The sequence below is a fragment of the Megascapheus bottae genome, chromosome X, assembly GCF_031878675.1.
Source record: "Megascapheus bottae isolate mThoBot1 chromosome X, mThoBot2.hap1, whole genome shotgun sequence".
Taxonomy (NCBI): domain Eukaryota; kingdom Metazoa; phylum Chordata; class Mammalia; order Rodentia; family Geomyidae; genus Megascapheus; species Megascapheus bottae.
This window is the reverse complement of record NC_143547.1, coordinates 90,480,383-90,501,517: the sequence shown is the minus strand read 5'-3', so window position 1 is coordinate 90,501,517 and position 21,135 is coordinate 90,480,383. Positions and strand designations below refer to the sequence as shown.

General features: G+C 38.9%; 1 protein-coding gene across 1 annotated transcript in view; it reads left to right on the top strand.

The window, feature by feature from the left end:
- Positions 1 to 21,135, top strand: part of Hs6st2 (heparan sulfate 6-O-sulfotransferase 2) — a 283,181-nt gene that overhangs the window by 217,382 nt on the left and 44,664 nt on the right. The window contains exon 3 of the mRNA XM_090326024.1: positions 20,587 to 20,673. Coding sequence (XP_090182150.1) covers positions 20,587 to 20,673 — 87 coding nt within the window. The remainder of the gene's footprint in view (positions 1 to 20,586; positions 20,674 to 21,135) is intronic.

Sequence of the window (21,135 nt, the reverse complement as noted above, 5' to 3'; positions counted from 1 at the left end):
TGTATCACTAATATTTTGCCCATAGCAGATGGTAAGTGGCTTGTTATTGAAAGAACAGTGAATTAGATTTGACAGCTTATACCACTAAAGTATAAAGCCCATTTATCAAATTTTAATTCCAAAATATTAATATTATACACTGCCACTTCCTATGTGTCAGCATGTCTCTATGAGGTCAAGAGTCCAGGTGATAGCATTTGATCTCATGGTTTCTTCGTGAGAATTCATACATAGCAATCAACTGGCAGACTGGTATGATGGCTTAGAACAAGAACCCCAGTTTCCAACTCTCCATATGGCACTCCTCTTGACAATCTGGCTGAAATCAGGAGCTAGCATCATACACAGTTGCTATTTACAAAAGTCTAATTAATACCACTCAGTCCCTAATGAGATAGTTCCCCCACATACACCCCCCTAAGATGAACATAGCCAAGCCAGTGACGTCAGAAAGCCACAGTGAATTGTTGGGCTTGTGTCAACTCAGGCAGGGTGAAAAATCATCCCTGTGAAGTTAATCCAGGAGTAATCAAAGGGCCAAAATTTTAATTAGTAGAGGTAGTGATTTACATTTGTGTTCAAGATTCTAAGACTTCACTTGTTTTCAAACTTCTGCATTTTCCTTGTTGTTGTCTGAAACTATTTAGGACAGTTAGTATGCTATTAAATATCTATAGTTAATGGAACTTTGAAGACACTATTGTGTGAATCCATCTCCATACCTGTCAACAGAACTCATTCAATTAGAGAAATCAGGAAAAGATTGTACACACAATTGAACACGGGGAGGAGTTTTTGCTTGGTACTTGGTTCTTTCACCTATCTATCTCTACTGTGAAAGTTCATAAAACCTAGGCAAGAATATTGACATTATGCTTTATCATGATGATTGTCAATGGGAGAATGATGCAAAAGTACTTAGTGAATAGAAAGCATAAAGATTTACTTTAAACAAATATAACAGAAGTAAAAAAACAAATATAGCAGAAGTTATTAATGACAATGAGTGCTGATTTCTTCAACATGTCAACCTTTCCATATTGCTTTCATTGGTTAGTACATTTGAGAGCGATAGCATTTTCTCTTGACCCTTCTCAGTTATGAAATATCATTATCCATTTATCACTTTGTGTGTATGTGTGTGTGTGCGTGTGTGTGTGTGTGCACGTGTGTGTGTGTGTGCATGTGCGTATGCATGCATGCTGATATTAGGGCTTGAATTCAGGGAATCATGTTCTCATTTAGCTTTTTCTGCTGAAGGCTGACACTACCACTTGCGCCACACTTCTACTTTTGATGTTTTTGTCCCTGGAAGGTGAGTTAGATGTGTCATCAGAAGGCAATTAGGAAATATGAACTGAAGAATCATTGAGTCCTTTGGTTGAAAACCAAAGTATGATGTATCTACTCAAATATTGCTAATGAGTGATATTCCTCACATGTCTTATATGTCTATGAAGATGGTTACCAGGCAAGAATTCTGAAAATGGTGTAAATTTCTGAAACAGCCTTTTTCAATGACCACTTTTGAAAGGACCAGCATGCACTGCATGCAATATGGGCCTTGGTGAGCTTGCTAAGATGTTTCAAGACTCTGTCACAATGCCTACTCATCTCTTCCATTTCCAAGGAACTTTGAGCATGGTTTTCCTTCCAACAGTCTGCATGTAGCTAGCATCTTTCGTGAGTATGAATTTACAAAGGTCTGATTAATACCTCTTACTTACTAATGAGTTACTCTTCTTGACTCCATAGACAAGCAGGGCCAAGAACATGGTCTCAGAATTCCCTAAGTGAATTATTGAGCTTGTGACAACATGGGCTAGAATGAAAAATCACTCCTGTGTGTTTAATCCAGGAGCAATTAAAGAGCCAAAGAATTAATTAATGAGGGTTTTAATTTGCCAAGGTCTGGAAGAGAGAGCCTGTTTGTTTTGGGTATCCTATTATGAGTCCTCTTTGATTACAGGACAATGTGCCTTTGGGGAAAGATAACTATTGTCTTACACTATTCCTTGATAATCTATGGGCCGGAAAGAGAAAAGTGACCTTTGATTCTGCAAAGTATAATCATTTGTTGGATTTTTACTTGACGCCATTGCCCTGCCATGTAGAATGGCTGCTTGGGAAACTGATAGGAGGCAGGGATACAGAATTGTAGACAATTGAAGCACATGGTGGTATGAAAATAGTGCTATGATAGGCAATAGAATAATACCTCCAGGAGTCCTGAACAAAAGATTACAGAGAGGCCTAAAGAAAAGCATGCCTCTGTTCAGCATTTGAGTATATCTTCCTAGATCTCGAAAGGATGGATATAGCAGATAGGGTCACTGATGGGGGGAGGCGGTGTCCTGGAAGACTATGCTGTGTATTCTTGGGAGGTTCCAGATCCCACTTAGAGTGAACATGTGTTTGAAGTCCTTACCCTAGACAAAGAAAAACCTGATTTGTTTGGTGTAGTAAGTAGGAAGATGACTGTCCCGTGGCTAGACACAAAACAGAGGGCTATTTCAAAGCCTATAATCTAGACCACAAAGAAACAACAGAGATGATATCACAAATCTCAGGAAGGATGAATCCTTTCCAAGGATTAAACACAAAAGTTGATATTGACATGATTATTGTAGAGTCAAACATTTTTTTTTTTATGTTTGGAAATCAAGATGAGGCCCATAGGGCCATTTGGGGCTTTGCACATAAGAGTATCCATGTTAACAGAAACAATCATCAAAAGCAGATCAGTTGTTTCTTACAGAAATTATAACCATATTTGCATAAGCATTAGTATAATTCGTATATTTCCTTTGTGCGCTCTAACAATTTTGTATTATATTGACCTTTGTTGCAATAAATAAGGCCAGGCAACAAATCTAAAACCCAGAATTATGGATTTGTTTGGCATAAGATTATTCCCTTAGCATATTTCAGATTGTCCTAGCCCAGAATTGATGAGAACAGGCTGCATATGATCAAGAGACTGCTTGCCTATCCAGTGCTCTTGGTGTGATAAACAGCAGTGTGAATGATGAAATACCACAAGTAATCAGAAAACAGTGCCCTAGCAGGACATGGTGGCTCACGCCTGTGATCCTAGCTACTTAGGGGGCTGAGATCTGAGGATCTCTGTTCAAAGCCAGCCTGGGCACTAAAGTCTATGAGACTATTATCTCCAATTAACCACCAGAAAATCAGAAATGGTGCTGTGGCTCAAAGGTTAGAGCGGTCATCTTGAGCTGAAACTCAGGAACAGTGCCCAGGACCAGAGTTCAATCTCACAACCAAAAACAAGAATAACAACAACAGCAACAACAAAACAAAAACAAAACAACAGTGCCCCAGGAGAAAGCAACATGGAACAGTTGGAGACCTATGACACAAAACTCTTACAATCAGCAATAAGTCTTTTATGATTGGAATATTCATGCCCTCCAAACTTGTTTCCCCATTGGCTAGCATGAGCCTGTATTTTCTTCTGTAGCTCCTTCTCCTCCAACTACTGCAAGACTTCCGTGTCTCTAAAGATTTTTCTTTAGCTCAGGTCTCTAGGTCCTGCCATGTTCTGTATCTTTCTACCCAATTTCCAACCTAGCCACTCAACTGGCGATGCCACAAAACTCAACATTGGTCAAAATAAAACACATACTTCCTACTTCCATCAGCAAATGGAGCCACAGTTCATGTTACATCACTTTTGGCTCCAACCCTTCCTGCCTTCTCCATGGGGTCATGACCTTATTTTCTTTGTGCCATTCAAGTACATGTATCCTTAAATATACATAGATTCTATAATTAATTTATATATAATTTACATTATATTGTATAATACATCATATTATAAATCTTTACATTTATATATTTGTCATGTTTCCTCTGAGAACCTTTCTTTTCTGTAGGGATCCTTCTCCATTTCTTATGTCCATGAGTTTTTCCATTTTCTTAGTGGGGCACAGTCAATAAAGAGTCTTTTCTTTAGATCAACTAAGTATCCCCTTTTGACTGCATTTATATTTAAAACCCCATTACAAGTAGAGACGAATATTGGTAGAGATTATATAATGCCGTGTATCTAACCTTGTCTATGATCAATTAACTACCTGGTGCTCTTGGTGTGATAAAGACCTGTATTCCTATCCTACATAGTATATAATATGAAGTGACTTTTATTTTCATGAATTGTTAGACTTTTAATTTTACAGGACCAGTCACACTAAAATAGTGCCATTTTCCAAGGGAAAATACAATTGAAAGAATCTAACTCTTCAGTTTCATGAATAAAAGGAAAGTAAAAGTAGTCTATAATGGGGAATGCATAACTTTTGCAGAGGAGACCCAAATTAGCATTGACATGCATTCAAGCAAGTGCATGGTGTCTAAATATGTGATGTAGGAACAGTTTAAAATTGGAAGCATTTTCAACTTTTAAATACCCCTTTAATACATGAAAAATGTACAAAATTTAGAATCAGCTCAATGCCATGAAAAGGCAGGTGGAAACATAGTTTGGGGTGACTTAGTACTTCACAGAATCTTTTCACTTACCTCAACAGGGTTATTTCTTTTCATTTCTAAGGCTCCAGAGACACTTTCAAATGCTTTATATATTTCCCTCCATGTTGAAAATCACTTAAGATACTAACTTCAGCAACATGGGTATATTTGAATGCTCTTGATTTTGGACATTAAGCTAGGAATTGATGTTTTTTTCAAGATCAGAGGTCTTAAATAGCAACTCACTTGCCTGACCTAACTCTTCCCAAATCTTCCAATAAATACAATGCTAGAATATGAATCCAGTTCTCCTTCATTCTAGTCCCCCTGCTTCCTGAACAATGCAGCATTGTCCTCAGACTGTATGGCAATGTCACTCTCCAAAGTTACTGTCTTTTACTGATTTTACTCTATGTGGGTCCTGGATCTCAGAAATGGTGCTGCAGTGGCTATCTCACTTTTTAGCTATGCAATGTGATCTGGCATAATTATTGAAAGAAAAAATAAATTAAGGCCACAATACTCCAATATTTCTTTTATTATTTTTAAATTTTTATTGTCATTATAAAACTGAAGTACAGAAGGGTTACAGTCACATAATTTGGGTAAATATTTCATTTATTTTTGGACAATGTCACCCCTTAATACACTTCTAATGTAATATGTGTCAGTCATACAGGTGACCTCAACAGCCTTATGTTAGAAGCCAAATTTATCAGGGATGGTTGTCAGTCAACAGATATTGAAAATCTTCTGTGTGATAAATGTTATGATACATTGTGAGCAAATATAGTAATGCACTTTGTCCTTACGGGAGTTAATATGTAACATACAGGCAGAGCAGCCATTTTTGAAATATGCATTAAGAGTATACATTCAGTAGAAAATAAAAATGATGGATAATTCACCTATGCACCTTCTATCTGGCAAATATCATGTAACCCTTCTATTAATTACAATAAAATATATGAAAAAAACAAAAAAATGACGGATAATTCACCAGCTTTATATTATTCTGCTATATAAAATCAGAATCTTAGTTCCAAGTTAAGAGACTGGTGATCATTTGCACGTTCATTCCTTCTTCCTTCCCTTCCTTGCTCCCTCCATCCCTGCCTATTCCCCTTCCTCTCTCTCTCCCCTCTCCTTCCTTCCTCCCTCCCTCCCTTCCTTCTTTCTTTGTTTCTTTTCTCTTCCTCCTCTTCTTCTTCTCCCCACCTCTTTCCTTTTTTCTTAATTCTTGCCATGACAGTTGGTTGCTTGGCTTTTCCTACAAAGTTGACTTGAGAGTTTCTCTGGCCTACTCTGGAAACGCCCTAATGCATAACATTCCCCCACAATTCTCCAGTTGTGAATTTTTAATTATGCCAGATCATTGTCAGTAAACAGAACTGCAGGCTCAATTAATGCTTGTCAGATCCAATTCTTATCTAACCTGCTATTGAGCTCCACTCCGTGGTATCAGAAGTAATTGCCACTTCCTCAGGAAAGAGGAGCTCCTCCAGAGATGAATGTGGGCCGCTGTTTTTTTCATTTTTATTTTTTATCTTTGTATATCTTTACTGTAAAGGTGATGAACAGAGGGAGTAAGTAAGGTCATACGTACATTTCTTTTTAAACACTGCTACCCCTCCTTCATTTTCTCCAGCTTATCATTTCTCCACTTCCCTACGCCCTCACCCCCCACAAGTTGTAAAGTTCATTTCTAACTTAGTGTCTAGTGAGTATCATTGTTCCATTAATTCCTACTTTGTCCTGCTGTTTCTACGATTCCCTTTTCCCTTCCACGGAACAGATAAAAGTTTGTACAAAGCGAGTATGGAAAACTAAAACAGAAAAAATAATAGAAATCACTGCAAACACAATATAGTAAGAACCTCTTGTTTTCAAATCTTGGAATTCATTTTGATACACTTCATTATATATGATCCTATGTACTTGTGACTGAGCTGTTGTAACCCCTGCTAAGAATATCATGATATCCTCCATTCTCCTACCTCTGGGGTCATTCAGTGTGTGTGTGTGTGTGTGCTGGGGGTGGGGGGAGTGCTACTAATAGTGTATTAGAATGGTGCTCCTTAGAAATCAGGATCTATGAATATAGCTGCTTATTTGGGGAATTCTGGGAAAGAACCTATGAAACAGTGGTCTTCAAGTGATCCACCAAGAAGCAAATATAAGCATCAGGTGGGAAATGCTTAGGCTCACCAATTCTCAGGGAATGTAATTGCTCCCAAACAGCTTCCCTCAATCCTAACTGTAGCATCTTCGTGCTATACAGAATATGGAGAGAATGTGTCTGGGAGAAGGGAATGAGGAGAGCAATGGATAAGCCACAGTGCAGAGACAGAACAGGAAAAGGACATAGAATTATATAGAAAAATCTGAGTGGGTTTTACTGTACTCCTTAGCAATTATGTAGTCCCCGGATCCAAGGAACAAAAAAGATGTGAACAAATAAAGCCCAGGTTTGAGACTTGATTTCGTTCATCAGCAAGCAGCCTGCCCATGGCAAGGTGACAGTAGCATGGGGTGTACTTTATAAGGTGCATTATGGGAATGAGTTGACAGTAATTGCCAAGCAGCTTTCTCCACCAGGTAACTTTGTCATCTGTAAACCATCTGCATGGATGAGGAGAATATGGAGTGGCAGGCCAGGACATGCGATAAAGGAAAACACAGGGTTCTACAAGGATCACAGCCTGTGTTTCCTCTCATTAACCTTAGCATTGATCTTTATACAACTAAGTCAACTCAAACAGTCCCTTTTACTTGATCCTCCAATATCCAAGGTGTGTGTGTGTGTGTGTGTGTGTGTGTGAGAGAGAGAGAGAGAGAGAGAGAGAGAGAGAGAGAGAGAGAGAGAGAGAGAGAGAGAGAGAGAGAGAGAGAGAATGTGTTTTCCAGTACTAGGGTTTGAACTAAGGGCTTAGACACTGTCCCTGAGCTTCTGAAATTTGAACTCAGGTCCTGGACCCTATCCCTGATAAAAACAAGTTTCATGGCTCAGTTGTCAGCCTTCTGAGTTGGTATGATTACAGATGGGAATGACTGGTGCTTGGTGCAATGATTATGACTTTTTCTTTTGATCCTCTCATCTGATGTAGGAGTATAGAGCTAGGTATGAATGCAATAGGACTATGACTATAAAATATAGTTCCACCTGCCTTTGATAGTCTAACCAAACAAGGTCCATATTCTTGGTAAAGGCATTAGTGATTTGCCAGCTTACATGAGAGAATAATATAATTTAGAAACCAACTCCGGTTCTCTGTTGACCTCAATGAACCATTCAGAGATGGAATTGCTACTCTCTGGACAAAGCCAGCATGTGCCAAGAGGTGAAGAGAGCAAAATAGCAATAAGAATCAGTGAGTTCACTGTTCCTATTCGTCATGCCCTGTGGTGAGCTGTTCCAGTGAAAAGTTAATGGAAGGGGAGAGAGCATGATAATGGATGAGTGCCTTTCCCCAAAGCTTTCCAATGGCAGAGCCACTATGGACTTCTCTGTGAATAGTTTACCTGATCCATTTAATTCCCTCCCTTCAAAGATGACATTGCTAAAACAGTAAAAACTTAAATTTCTTGCTGGCAGCCAAGATTAAGACACAAGATTCCTAAGTAAATTCTTTAAGCTTAGGAGAGGAGCTTTCTACTTCTTTTACACACACACACACACACACACACACACACACACACACACACACACACGATCTCACAGTTAAGCTAAGGAAAATTAGAAAAGAAAGCTAAACAAAAGTATGTCATAGCCAGTGGCTGATGCCTGTAATCCTAGCTACTCATCAAGCCGACATCTGAGGATCATGGTTCGAAGGCAGCTTGGGCAGAAAGGTCTGTAACACTCTTATCTCCAATTAATTACTGAAAAACCAGAAGTGGCCATGTGGCTCTGTGTATAATGCCAGCCTTAAGCACAAAGAGGCTCAGGGACAATGCCCAAGCCCTGAGTTCAAGCCCCCAAACCAGCAAAAACTAAAAGTACATCTTACAGAACTGATAATTAACAGAGCTATAGATAATAAATACTGGACACTTCAAAGAGTGGGGAGCTCTAATTTACACACTTCAAGTAGAAGAAAGGAAAAAGGAAAAAAATGCAGTAAAGAAAGAAATCCACTCAGGACATAACCTAACAAGGTAGAAAAATGAAATACAGAACTCTCATCAGCTTTAATTAAAGGAAATCAATAGTTGAAGGGCTGTCTTGCTCCATGATGGAACAAAGGCAAACTACTTCAGAAATACAAGGCTCTTGGAAAAAAAAAGCAGGCTTCACAGAGGTAATCAGTCACGATTTTAAAAGCCTTTCAAAACATTACCACTTGGTGAATGGCTTCTCCAAGGGACTGAAGCACCTGTTGGGAAAGCAAAGTAGATGAGCTCCTATCCCTGCTACCATTCTATGTTTGGTGAGTGCATTTTTGCAGCCTGGGAGCTCTAGGAGTAAAAAGTAGTTAGTATTTCCCCTGGAGAGACTTGAAACAACTTGTCAACCAGAGTTCACATTTTGTATTCATTATCAATGATAAGAACACACATTGGAAAGCCTTTAGAGCTATACAGTTATTGTAGATTTATTGTTGTTATTACATAGATGGATCTTGCTCGCTTGATTCCTTTGTGAGCCACATGATGATCAACTATGAAGAAGTAACTTCCCATTCTCCAGAAAATCCTCTTCAAGCATGAAAGCGCTGTGACCTGTGCATTGTTTTTTTTTCTCCCACTGGTTGCAGACATTGTGAACCTGTATAATAGTCCTTTCCACTGAGCTCCTATTCAGCCTCTTCATGTCTTTGTTCAACCAATATATTGGGGTGATTTCATTGTGGTTTTGGTTGCTGGAACAGAATGCTTGTGGATAGAAAATGTATAAGCACAAGAGGTATCTTGTGTCTGTCATTTTGGAGATAGCAAACATGGAAGTTAGTCATATCTCATGAGGGTCTTGCCACATCAAGAAGCAGGTGGTATCTCATAATTAGAGCATATTACAGAAAAGGGCATATGTGGGAGAGAGTAGGCAGAGCTAGGGTCATTTTACCATAAGCCTAAGCTTTGCCAAGACTGGTCCTGTCAGCAAGGCATTGCGAGTGGTAAATTGGGATGTTATAGAAATGCATTCATGAGCCTACTCATGAAACGAAAAAAAATGTGACTTAACTGGGATCAGTCAAATGAGTTAGAACAAGTCAAACAACAGACAGAAAAAGGCTAGAGAACAGTTCCCAGGTACCAGCAGGACAGACATCTCGAACACCATTTTCTGCTTCTAACCACCTCACACAGGGTCCTGCTTATCTCCCATTGGGATTTCTTCTTTGTTCTTCCCAATTCACTGTCCATGCTGTCAATGTCCAGGTATGTCTTAGTGTTCAAATAACAAGCCAAGATGATACACAGCTCTGTAATATTCCTACAGTTTTCTTACTCCCTTATTTACCATACTTTTTGCCAGTCCTGGGGCTTGAAGTCAGAGCCTGAGCACTATCCTTGGGCTTTCTCAAGGCTAGTATTCTACCACTTGATTCATAGCACCACTTGTAACTTTTTCTATGTATGTGGTACCAAGTGATTGAACCCGGGTCTTCGTGCATACTAGGCAAGCACCCTACCGCTTTGCCAAACTCCCGGCTCCTACCATATGTTTTTTGAAGATTGATCTCATGCACTCTTCCACTTCAGCCAGATTCAGTAATCCTTTCTTTGCCATGTTTTAGTGAGAAACATCAATCACTTTTTTAGGCATTTCCAAGAACTCAATTTTGGAGGATGGTAAGAAATTTTGAATGATAGAAAGGGTAACATCGATCAAGAAGCATTGCATTCATAAGTTGGTATGTTGAATTGAAACCCTTTACTATTTAATGCTACATTAAAAGTACTGAAAAAAAAGAACTTTTGTACCACTCTTTGACTCAACTGTAATCACAAAAATAGTTAGTTGTTCTTGAGTGCTTGTGTGTGTGTGTGTGTGTGTGTGTGTGTGGTGTGTGTGTGTGTGTGTGTGAGTGTGTGCGTGCGCGTGTGTGTGTTTTGGACAGTTGTAAAGCTTAAACTCTGAGTCTTTCTGCTGACCCTGAGCTCTTCAGCTCAAAGCTACCATTCTACCATATGAACCACAACCCCACTTCTAGTTTTCTGGTGGTTAATTGAAGATAAGAATCTCATGGACATTTGTGTCTGGGCTGTCTTTGAACCATGATCCTCAGAGCTCAACCTCCTGAATAGCTAGGACTATAGTCATGGGCCACCAGCACCCAGCTTGACTACTCTTTGTAGAAACAATAATTTTTAAAGATTCATTAATACTCAGGTGTAGAAATACAATCCCCCCTTTTTTTGGATCCAAGACTAATTACCCAAAAAGAGATTGCAAAATACTATGAGAAACTAGTTTATGTCACCCAGGAAGATGATGAACCAAGTAGCTTGTAAACTACTGAGTTCCTTTCTCATAGGTAATTTTCTTTTTTTAAATATTTTTATTGTGATTAATAAAAGGGTTACACGATATTTGCCAGATAGAAGGTGCATTAATTCACATTCATTGATACATTTTCGCATGTCTTGGTCCCCATTACCCTCCCCCCACCCCCCATCTTGGTTTTCCCCCCTTCCCTATCCAATTTCAAATAACCAAATACAAATATATCCAATATATCAGATAACAAAATGAGATACTATAACAATATGAGATAACCAAGGGACAGCAAGAGAGATGACAGATAACATAGTACATTAAGGACAACAATTACTCATTATATGGCTTTTGTTTCAATATCCTGGAGGTCCTTTCAATTAGCTTCATACTATATGGCCTTATGTATCAAGGTTTTGCTCCATTGCAAATCTCTGCTAGGAAAGCCCAAGGTTTCTACTGATTATGACAAATGAGGGAAACCATTGAGCCTAAGTTCCTTTGAGTCTGGCTTACTTCACTTAGTATGATTTTTTCTAAGTCTTTCCATTTCCTTACAAATGTAACAATATCGTTCTTTCTGACAGCAGCATAGAATTCCATTGTGTACAAATACCACATCTTGTTGATCCACTTGTCAACTGAGGGACATCTGGGTTGGTTCAATATCTTTGCTATGGTAAATAGTGCTGCAATGAACATCGTTGTGCTAGTGGATTTAGTATGTCCTTGTTTCTGGATGATTGGGTAAATGCCAAGTAGTGGAATTGCTGGGTCATAGGGGAGTTCTTTTGAGACACTGCTTTACATAGTGGTTGAACGAGTTTGCACTCCCACCAACAGTGTAATAGTGATCCCTCCTGGCCAGATCCCCTCCAGCATCTGTTGTTATTAGTTTTCCTGATCCTGGCCATTCTAACTGGAGTGAGGTGGAATCTTAACGTTGTTTTGATTTGCATTTCTTTTATGACCAGAGATGTTGAGCATTTCTTCATGTGTCTATAGGCCATTTTTGTTTCTTCTTCAGAGAAGACTCTCTTTAAGTCTTTGGCCCATTTTTTAATGGGATGGTTGTTACTTTGGACATTAGTTTTGGAGTGATTCAATTTTTTGAGCTGTTGATATATTTTAGATATGAGGCCTTTGTCTGCTGTATGGTTGGCGAAGATCTTCTCCCACTCTGTAGGCTTCCTAATTAATTTACTAGCTATGTCCTTTTTCATACAGAAGCTCTGCAGTTTAATATAGTCCCACTTATCCAGCCTTTCTCTGATTTGTTGTGATTCTTGGTCATTATTAAGAAAGTTTCGAACTGTGCCAAGGAGGCCTAGTGTATCTCCTGTTCCTTCTTGTAAAGTTTTCAGTGTGTCAGCTTTTACCTCCAGGTCTTTGATCCATTTGGAGTTAATTCTACTGCAGGTGATTAACCAGTTCTGCCAGCACAACTTGTTGAAGAGGCTATCTTTCTTCCATTGTATATTTTTGGCTCCCTTGTCAAAGATTAGGTGGCCATAGGTCTGTGGTTTAATATCTGGGTCCTCAGTTCTATTCCATTGATCTTCAGGCCTGTTCTTGTGCCAGTACCAAGCTGTTTTGAAAATTATAGCTCTGTAATAGAATCTAAAGTTTGATATTGAAATTCCTCCTGCGCTGTTCTTTCTGCTAAGAAGTGTTTTTGCTATATGGGGTCTTTTATTATTCCATATGAAATTTTGGATTGCCTCTTCTATTTCTTTAAAGAATGACATTGGAATATTGATGGGTATTGCATTGAATTTGTGGATAGCCCTTGGCAAGATTGTCATTTTTACGATGTTCATTCTTCCAATCCAGGAGCATGGGAGGTTTTTCTACTTCCTTAGTTCTGTTTTAATTTCCTTTTTTAGAGTTTTAAAGTTTTCATCAAAAAAGTCCTTTACATTCTTAGTTAAGCTAATTCCTAGGTACTTTAATTTTCTTTGAGGCTATTGCAAAAGGAGTTGCTTTCCTGATTGTTGCCTCGTTCCTCTCACTGTTGGTATAGAGGACGGCAGTTGATTTTTTTGAGGGTTAATTTTATAGCCTGCTACCCTTCCAAAGTTTTGAATGAGGTCAAGGAGCTTGGGAGTAGAGTCTAAAGGATTCTTTAAATACAGAATCATGTCATCTGCAAAGAGGGATAGTTTTACTTCCTCTTTCCCTACTTGGATCCCCTTTATGCTTGCTTCTTGCCTTATTGTACTGGCTAGGAATTCTAATACTATGTTAAAGAGGAGTGGAGAGAGTTGGCATCCTTGTCTCGTTCCTGATTTTAAAGGAAATGGCGTTAGCTTTTCGCCATTATCTATAATACTAGCTGTGGGTTTGTCATACATAGCCTTTATTATATTGAGGAATGTTCCATGGATTCCTAATTTCTCCAGAGCTTTTAACATAAAGGGGTGTTAGATCTTGTCAAATGCCTTTTCCGCATCTATTGAGACAATCATGTGATTTTAGTCCTTGCTCCTGTTGATGTGTTGAATTATATTCATTGATTTGCGTATGTTGAACCAGCTTTGCCTCCCTGTGATGAATCCAGTTTGATTATAGTGTATAATTTTTTTGATGAGTTGTTGTAGATGGTTGGCCAGTATTTTCTTGAGAAGTTTTGCGTCAATGTTCATCACAGAAATAGGTCTATAGTTCTCTTTTATTGATGGATCTCTGATTTGGTGATGAGGGTTATACTGGCTTCATAGAATGAGTTTGGTAAAGAACCTTCATTTTCAATTTCGTTGAAGAGCTTGAGGAGTATTGGTGTGAGCTCTGCTTTGAAGTCCTTATAGAATTCAGCTGTGAATCCATCTGGCCCTGGGCTTTTCTTAGGTGGAAGATCTCTTATTACCATTTCTATTTCAGTGTTTAAAATAGGCCTGTTTAGTTGGGATAGTTGTTCTTGGTTAAGTGTGGGTATGTTAATATTGGCTAGGAATTCATCTATTTCTTCTAGATTCTCAAATTTGTTGGCATAAAGGTTTGAGAAGTATTCCCTCATGATACTCTGGATCTTGGTAATTTCTGTCGTGACATTACCATTTTCGTCTGTGATTCCGTTTATTTTGGTATGCTCTCTTCTTTTTTTGGTAAGATTTGCTAAGGGTTTGTCAATTTTGTTAATTCTTTCAAAGAACCAACTCCTTGTTAGGTTGATACTTTCTATAGTTTTTTTTTGGATTCCAAATCATTTCATTCTGCTTTGATTTTAATAATTTGCTTCCTTATATTGGGATTAGGGTTGGTTTGTTGCTCTTTTTCCAAGAGCTTAAGGTGACACATTAACTTGTTGGTTTGTGATTTTTCCAAATTGTTGTTATAGGCACTCAGCGCTATAAATTTTCCTCTGAGTACTGCCTTTGCTGTGTCCCAAAGGAGCTGGTATTTTGTGTGCTCCTTATTGTTAAATTTCATAAACTGTTGGATTTCTGTTCTGATCTCTTCGATGACCCATTGTTGATTCAACAATGTGTTGTTCAATCTCCATGAGTTACAGGGTTTTCGTTGGTGGAGATGTGTGTTCAGTTCCAATTTGATGCCTTTGTGGTCTGAGAGCGTGCAGGGAATAATTTCAGTGTTTCTGAATCTGTCCAGTTTTGTTTTATGGCCTAAGATGTGGTCTATTTTGGAAAATGTTCCATGTGCTGCTGAGAAAAACATATATTGTGTTGTTGCTGGGTGGAATATCCTGCAGATGTCTGTTAAATCTAGTTGGTCTATATAGTTGTTCAATTTTAAGGTTTCTCTGTTGAGTTTTTGCCTTGTTGATCTGTCCATAAGTGAGAATGGTGTGTTAAAATCATCAACAATCACTGTATTTCGATCTATGTATGGTTTCAGTGAAAGTAAAGTTTGCTTGATGAAGTTTGGAGCTCCGGGATTGAGTGTGTAGGTATTTAGGATTGTTATGTCTTCCTGGAGGAAAGATCCCTTTACTAGTATGTAGTAACCTTCTTTGCCTTTTCTTACTAATTTTAGTTTGAAGTCTATTTTATCTGATATGAGGATGGCAACTCCAGCCTGTTTATGGGGGCCGTTAGCTTGATAGTTTATTCCAACCTCTCACTTTCAAAAAATGGTTGTTTTATTGGGTAAGATGTGTCTCTTGAAGACAGAGGAACGATGGATCTTGCTTTTTGATCCAACTAGACAGACTATGCAGTTTAATTGGAGAGGTAAATCCATTGATATTGAGAGTTAGGATTGAGAGATATTTATTAGTTCCTACCATTTTTAAAAGCTTTCATTAGGGCCTGTGTCTTGACAGTTCTTGTGGTACTTAGATGGTATGATGTTTAGGTGCCATTTCTTTCTCTGTATTGCATTTATGTTGGTTTTCTATGTGTAGAACATCTTTGAGAATTTTTTGTAATGTTGGTTTGGTTGCTGCATAATGTTGCAGCTTTTCCCTGGAATGGAATGTTTTTATTGTTCCCTCAGTTATAAATGACAGCATAGCTGGGCACAGTATTCTTGGTTCGTAGTTATTTGACTTAAGGGCATGACATATATGCTTCCAGTCTCTTCTTGCTTGCATGATCTCTGCTGAGAAGTCTGGGGTTATTCTGATTGGCTTGCCTTTATAGGTGATTGATCCCTTCTCCCTGGCTACCTTTAAGATCCTTTCTTTGGTCTCTATTGATCCAGTTTGGATTATAATGTGGTGGTGGGATGTTGTTTTCTGGTCAGGTCTGTTTGGGGTTCTAAAAGCTTCTTGTATCTGGATGGGCCTGTCCTTCTGGATATTTGGGGAATTATCTGAGATGATTCCCTGAAGTATATTTCCAATACCATTAACCTCTTTCTCCAGACCCTCCTCAATACCAATTAACCTTAAATTAGGCTTCCTAATTGTATCTTGGACCTCCTGAAGTGCTCTCTCATTTTTCCTAGATTTGGATTGACTCATTTTCTGTTCTTTCTCTATAATAACTAAATTATCTTCAGCCCCGGAAATTCTCTCCTCTGCATTGTCTAACCTGCTATCAAAGCTATCTACTTTATTCTTCATCTCCCTTACTTCTAATTGCTCAGTTTTGATGCCTTGCATCTCTTCTTTTAGATCATGTATGTATTTCTTTATCTCCTTGATTTCCATTTGAGTGGTTAGCTCAGTTGCTTTATTTTCTTTGGACATTTGCTGGAGTTTGGTCACCTTTTTGTTTGTAGATTCTATGAATTCATCCATTTTTCTTTGAAAAACCTTTATTATGGCCTCCTTTATGGCTTCTCCTTTTTCACTTATCACCTTGTTTATGGTTTTCTCTTGTTTAGCTATCGCTTCCTCCCTTATTTTTTTCTTTATATTTTCACATTTTTCATTAATGATATTTATCAATTGCGTTTATAGCACTTGCAAGACTCTCCTCTAGGTTTGCCAGTGACTGTTCCATTGTCTGTTTATATTGGGTGGGGGATGTTATTCCTTGATTTGACATTTTTCTTGAGTTTCTTGTTGCCTCTGCGTTTTGCTGTGGGTGCTCCTTGGTGTTGGGGAGTCTTTCACTCGCCTCGGGTCTCCTCCGCAGCCTGTGTTCCGTGTCTGGGTTCTGCTGCTTGCTGTTCTGGTTCCGCGTCTGGGTTCCACTGCTTCTGTGGCTCGCTGGCCCGGTCTTATGCTGGTTTCTTCGGGTTGGGGCTGCCCGGCCCGGTGCCCTCTGCCAGGGCTTTTCGAGCCTTGAAGCTGGCGGCAAGGGGTGAGGGAGGGGACCTCGCATTCCAAATTCTTTGAGAAAGTTGGATGTGAGCTTTATCTGGATTTCTTTTCCGGTTTGAGTCCTTCTCCGTTGCTTTTTGAGTTTGCTGTTGTGGATTTCTTAAGGTAGTTGGCTCATGGGACTTCCTGGTTCTCTCTTTTTGTGAGAGAGAGCTAGGCAGCGTCCCTATTGTCTTGGCACCATCTTCCACCTCCTCCTCATAGGTACTTTTCTAATGTAAGAAAAAAAACCCATAATAATGGATTCGAATACCATTTGGTTTAAATTCCCTGGACATCAATTCATTATTGAGTTACTTAATCAGAAACGTTTTGACAACACTGATAAACTGGATTTGCCAGCATTTTCCTACACTGATGCAATGTACATCCTTCTGAAGGATTTTCTTCTGCACATTTAAATATATATAGATATATATATATAAAACGTAAAATGTTGTTGTTATTCTTAAGGCAGTGTACAGAAGGGTTTCCATTTCACAATTCAGGTGCTTTTGCACTTTGGTTGCATTCGAGCCTGTAAAGAAAGTTTACTTGAAAAGAAGGCTGGCCATCAAGTAAACAGAGGAGGGCTGGCATCCATTACCTTTTCCTATCAGAAATTCACCTGGAATTGTCTTCCCAGGCCTTTGATGAGGCTTGGTTGAGAAGGAAGAAAGAATCTTATCTTCAGAAGATAATCTCTACTCAGGTTGAGAGGTGGTGGGGGGTGATCCTGGACTCAGACTCTCAGAGATTTAAGCCATAGCCTTTGAGATCGTACTTTAAAGAGATGAAAGTGAAGAGATCTGACAAGTGACCTAGACACGGACAGATCAAAAGGATGACAAGTGAGGCAGGTTTGTTTCAGACACATAGGTTTCTAGTTAGCTCAAATTCAAGCCCCTTCATAATCTCATCTACCCCCAAATTATCATCCATGTATCTTAGAAACAGGCAAGGTTTATTCCTGGAAATCTCTGGGATTGCTGGATGTTTCTGTGGCCAGAATTCTTGGCGGCATCTTAATCTTTAGGTCCTTGACCCACGTTTCTTCAGATCTTGTAGGCTCCTAGCTGTCTACGGCTGCAAGATTTTCTCTTTATCTCTTCCTAGGCATTTCTTAACAACTCAAGGTCCTTGATTGCACTCTTTCTGTCTCAAGGTTTAAAAATTATAGCATCTTGTCCAGGCTTATCTAACCAACTTGGATCTTTGGACAAGAAACAACATCCTTTTTGGGCAATATTCAACAGACTTTTCTTTGTGCACAATAGCCCTTAGTGTCACTAAAAAATTGCCCCTTCTAGGACTGAAGCATGCTATTTGTTCTTCTTGCCCCCTCCCTTTTCTTATACATGTGCCCACCGTGAAAGGACCTGCTATTTGCACACACAAACAGTTTGAGTCAATTGATGATTTTGACTGCATTTGATTTATCCTTCAGCCTGATTTTTTTTATTCCTCTCAGATCTGCAATTGTAGTGTTTGTCCTAAGTCAAAGGATTGATTTCTGTCCTTTAAAGGCTTTGCTGCAGGACCACTCACCTCTAGCAATAATGAGGCTGCTAGTGCCAGCTGACACTTTTCCATGCTGTCCTGCAGAGCACCACAATAAGCTGAAACAGTCACTTGTAATGCACCCAATAGAGGATCATCTTGCCAAAGTCAAGATGGGGGAATTTCGCAGTGGAAAGGGTATTGTTTTACTCAAAATCACATGGATGCCTGCATGTAGAGACTCAGAAAACATTCACTGCCCACCAACTCTGAGTCCTTTGTGCACAGGACAAAAGACCCCTGGTTTCAAAGTACTTCCTTGTGAACATTCTACTGCTGCTATTTGAATAAGGGACTGGAGAATGAAAGACTCACTAGCCAGTAGAGAAATTGTGCAATTGAGGAAGCAAAAAAAAAAACTTGGATTTTGTATCACAAAGCATATTGCATCATTTCATCAGACTACATCAACTTTCTAGAAGAGCTCATTTTGAATTCTTCCCTATGAGAATCTTTTGTCTGTATTTTGTTTTGTCAGTTAAATACAGAACTTGGTTCTAGATGTCAAGAATAGGTGGTAATGGTCCCCAGATCTTCTTAAGAGATCCCCTTCCCCCAAGACTCATCATACATTCCTAGGGCAGCCTTAGGGTAAGTGTTTCAATTCCCATCCAGAATGTGTCCATATGCAGCATGGAACTATAGTCCCCACATTAAATGGAAATCACAGGCAGCTGTTCACACCTATTTCAGGATAGAATGCATCCCCCTCTCTCTCCAGAGCCACCCACTAAGAATAAGAAATTAGCTTCTACTTCCAAGAACTGCCTTTTAGAACTCCAGGATACTGAATCATAACTACTGAGACCTTTGCTGTCTGCTGATTAGTGGTTATCTCTGCCATCATTTTCATCACCAGGACTCTCTTGGCACCTCTTATTCCAGTCACATCTATGTGGCCATTGAAGCCAGGATCATTCATGACCTCTAGATCCAAACATCTAGATAGATGCTGACACTTCTCATCAGTTGCTACTTTAAAAATTCACAAATATCTAAAAAGCTCTTTAACAGGACTCTCAGACAATATTCTATACCATTGGGAGATCCTATAATACACCGTGACAGGCAAGATAGTCATTTTTTTCTGTTACCTTCACTTTTGATAAAAGGTTATGCTGACATAGATCTTCCTAACAGAAAAAAATATATTTCTGATGAAATCAGGATAAATAATTTCACACACTAACAAGTGGAGAGAGAGGCTTGGAATCAGTTTCCATGGAAATCTGAAGATGAAGTAAAGTAATAATTTCAAGGCAGAGCAGCTGAATTGAAGATAATAGTAAAATAGTTTGATAAAGGAAATAGAATGAAGTAATCAAGGAGACTCCAATCAATTATTCCTTTTTGTTTACCTTGAGGTGATTAATTTCTTTGCATTTATTAACCTGATTAGATTAAGCAGACTTTTCTTATGATTTATTTCGTAATTGTTTCCAAGGTTTGACATAAGCCGTGGAGTTATTGAAGGTGGAGATTTAAATTCAATTACTCATGAAGCAGGTGGTACTTCTCTTGAAAGAATATCTGAATTCATGGCCTTCCCATGTAACATTATGAGTGAAAATTATTAATTCATTTGATAGTATCTCCCAAAGACTTTTCGAAGTCATTTGCTATCCATATACTTCACTAGAAGTTAGTAGCTTCAGAAGTAAACTTTTTATGCAGAGAATACAGTGGCTGAAGTAAAGGATCTTATATTAAACATTACTTATTTTGTACTTTTTTTTCTCCACTAAAGCCTTCCTTTGGTCTTCTTTGGGCTTTGATGCTATCAATAATGGAATCTACCAGCCCAAGTCTGTGTGTGTATGTGTGTGTGTGTGTGTGTGTGTGTGTGTGTGTGTGTGTGTGTGTGGTTATGTATTCGTGTGTGCTAGTACTAGGGCTTGAACTCAGAGCCTGGTCACTGTTCCTTAGCATTTTAGCTCAAGGCTAGTGCCCTATCACATGACCCACAGTTCTAGTTCTAACTTTTTGGTGGTTAATTGGAGAAAAAAAAAATCTCCTGGATTTTTCTGCCAAGGCCAGCTTCAAACCGTGATCCTCAATCTCAGCCTCCTACAAGTAATTAGGATTACAGGTGGTGCCCTGCTTAGCTCAAGTTTTGAAACTCTCTCTTTATTGTTTTCTTTGAGCTTCACTAATGGCTTGCACTCATTGTTTTTGAAGAGCACCAGTGGATGAATCCATGCTTTATTTGTGAGAGAGAGACAGGAGAGAGACAGAGACACGCTGGGGGTCAGACACAAAGAGAAACAGAGACAGACGCACAAAGAGAAAACATCTTTAAATATGTTTTCAAATGAAGTGATTGTTTTTATTATGTCTCTATGGTCCTTGTCATCAATTTTTTTCTGTTCTTTTGTGGGTATAGTAAGGATAGACGGGGCTCGTCAAGCACTAACCCAGCTGCCAACTCTCCATCAGCCACAAAGACTCGGAACACACCCAAGAGTGGGAAGTAAGTGAAAAGTGCTTCTGTGCATCTGACATAACTGTCCCAGAGTCATGTGCTGTCCTCATTGTGTCATTCATTCATATCCATTCAGGAAAGATGCGTTGAATGCCTTCTGTGTTCCTCGCATTGGGCGGGTCACTGGGGAACTGGAAGCATAGTGCATGTGTCAGTGATACTGGCTATAAGGAAGGGAGGGGAGGTAGCAGTCAGGTATGCCTTTGGATAGACTATACACACTTATATTAAGGGTTTCAAAAGAAATTTTAAAGGAAGCATCACTGACTAATCACTTTATACTGTACAAAATCCATAAAGGTTTGTCTTTGAGCCATAAACTGGAGATTTGAGGTTGAGTTAGAAGAATCTGGGAAGCCATTCCATAAACTTCCTCATTCATCTACATTTACATTATAGTCACATCACTGATTTATGTCATCTGTGTATTCTTTTCCTAGTAACCAGCAT